At 38.9% G+C, this 1,323-nt stretch overlaps 1 protein-coding gene across 4 annotated transcripts in view; it reads right to left on the bottom strand.

Moving 5' to 3' along the window:
* The window catches only part of LOC119590663 (guanine nucleotide exchange factor subunit RIC1-like), a 31,890-nt gene continuing 30,567 nt past the window's right edge, over positions 1-1,323 (bottom strand). For 2 of the 4 annotated variants that reach the window (XM_037939343.1, XM_037939339.1), the window contains one exon: positions 1-1,298. In XM_037939343.1, coding sequence (XP_037795271.1) covers positions 824-1,298 — 475 coding nt within the window. In that variant the 3' untranslated portion in view covers positions 1-823. The remainder of the gene's footprint in view (positions 1,299-1,323) is intronic. The other 2 variants (XM_037939341.1, XM_037939340.1) reach the window with 1 other exon arrangement.

A 1,323-nucleotide genomic window follows, 5' to 3' on the forward strand; every position in this document is an offset into this window, starting at 1 on the left:
TACAGCTCCTATAAAATATGTTACAGATCAGATTTACCTAAATACAATTCTATCCTCTAAAGAAAAAAATATCAATACATCACACACATGTACATGGGTTAAAGCTCATATATAACATGGACTATAATATTCTCCTTGGCCCCTCAAGTAATGCCTTGCAGCAGAACTACAGCTGGTTGGTTATGGAATCGTACTACTCTTAATAGAACTAACTGCTCTTTTTCTTATCTATCATTACCATTCAACACTGTGTTGCGTAAGCTCATATTTTCAGATGTAACTTTAAAAAATAATGAAAATAAATTACAGTAAAGCAAGAAATTATATTACTGGTGAAACCTTTTCTTATAAAATGCTTTCCCTATATTCTGCTTCCAAACCTTACAGTATAAGAAATTTAGTCATACCAAAACCTCAATCCCAATTAGACTCTATTCTTTTTATTCTAAAATCTCTTCCCGTCAAGTACCTTTCAAACTGAAATATCCATGATCAAATAACAGACATATTAAATCCATAAAATACTAAACTATCTTTCCCTTGTATATGAAAAATGCCAACATGTTTAATCCCTCAGTTTACAACACATGCTCTACTACATTTTTGCCAACTAAACACAAAGCAGTTACAAAGATTTCCAAATTAAGCACCAGTCATTTGGCTAATACAACTCTACTTTTGCTTTAAATCTTCACTATTGTGAGAAAAATTACAAACCACAAAAGTTGTGAGCAAGTTTAGTAGCATTCTTTTCATTATTGCCTTTGGATATTTAAAAAAAAAATAAATAAAAAGTCCTTGACCAACAGTAGCTCCAGCTGGCCTATGACACAACGCAGGCTGCACTTCCCTCTTCCTCCAGAGTGGAAATGCCTTCATGAACGGAGTCCCTGAGCTCATTCTCAGACTCTGGGTTTGAAGTTTCCTCCTGAAGAGTTTCTCCAGCAGATATGGAATTTCGAGGGAGATAAGATACCTTGGGCATGCCTGGGTGAGGTAATGGCTGCTGTGCCTGCTGTTGTGGTACTTGCTGTGCCTGCTGACCCTGCGTTTGATTCTGCACCTGCATTGACTGCTGCTGTTGGCCTTGCTGCTGATGCGATGATGGGGGAGGCGAAGTTCGAACAGAAGACCTATGGGAACTCTCCTGGCTGGGCGGGGGCTCGGATTCATGACTTGTAGAAGGAGGACGGGAAGAGTGGGGACTCGGAGTCCGTGATATTTCTCGGGTATTTGCAAGCCTTTCCAAGACCTTAACCTGGCCCATTATTGCTCCGAGGAAATTTTGATATCCCAAGCTAAGGAATGAAATGGGTAAAAGAT

This window comes from Penaeus monodon, chromosome 27, assembly GCF_015228065.2.
Source record: "Penaeus monodon isolate SGIC_2016 chromosome 27, NSTDA_Pmon_1, whole genome shotgun sequence".
In the NCBI taxonomy this organism is placed as follows: Eukaryota; Metazoa; Arthropoda; class Malacostraca; order Decapoda; family Penaeidae; genus Penaeus; species Penaeus monodon.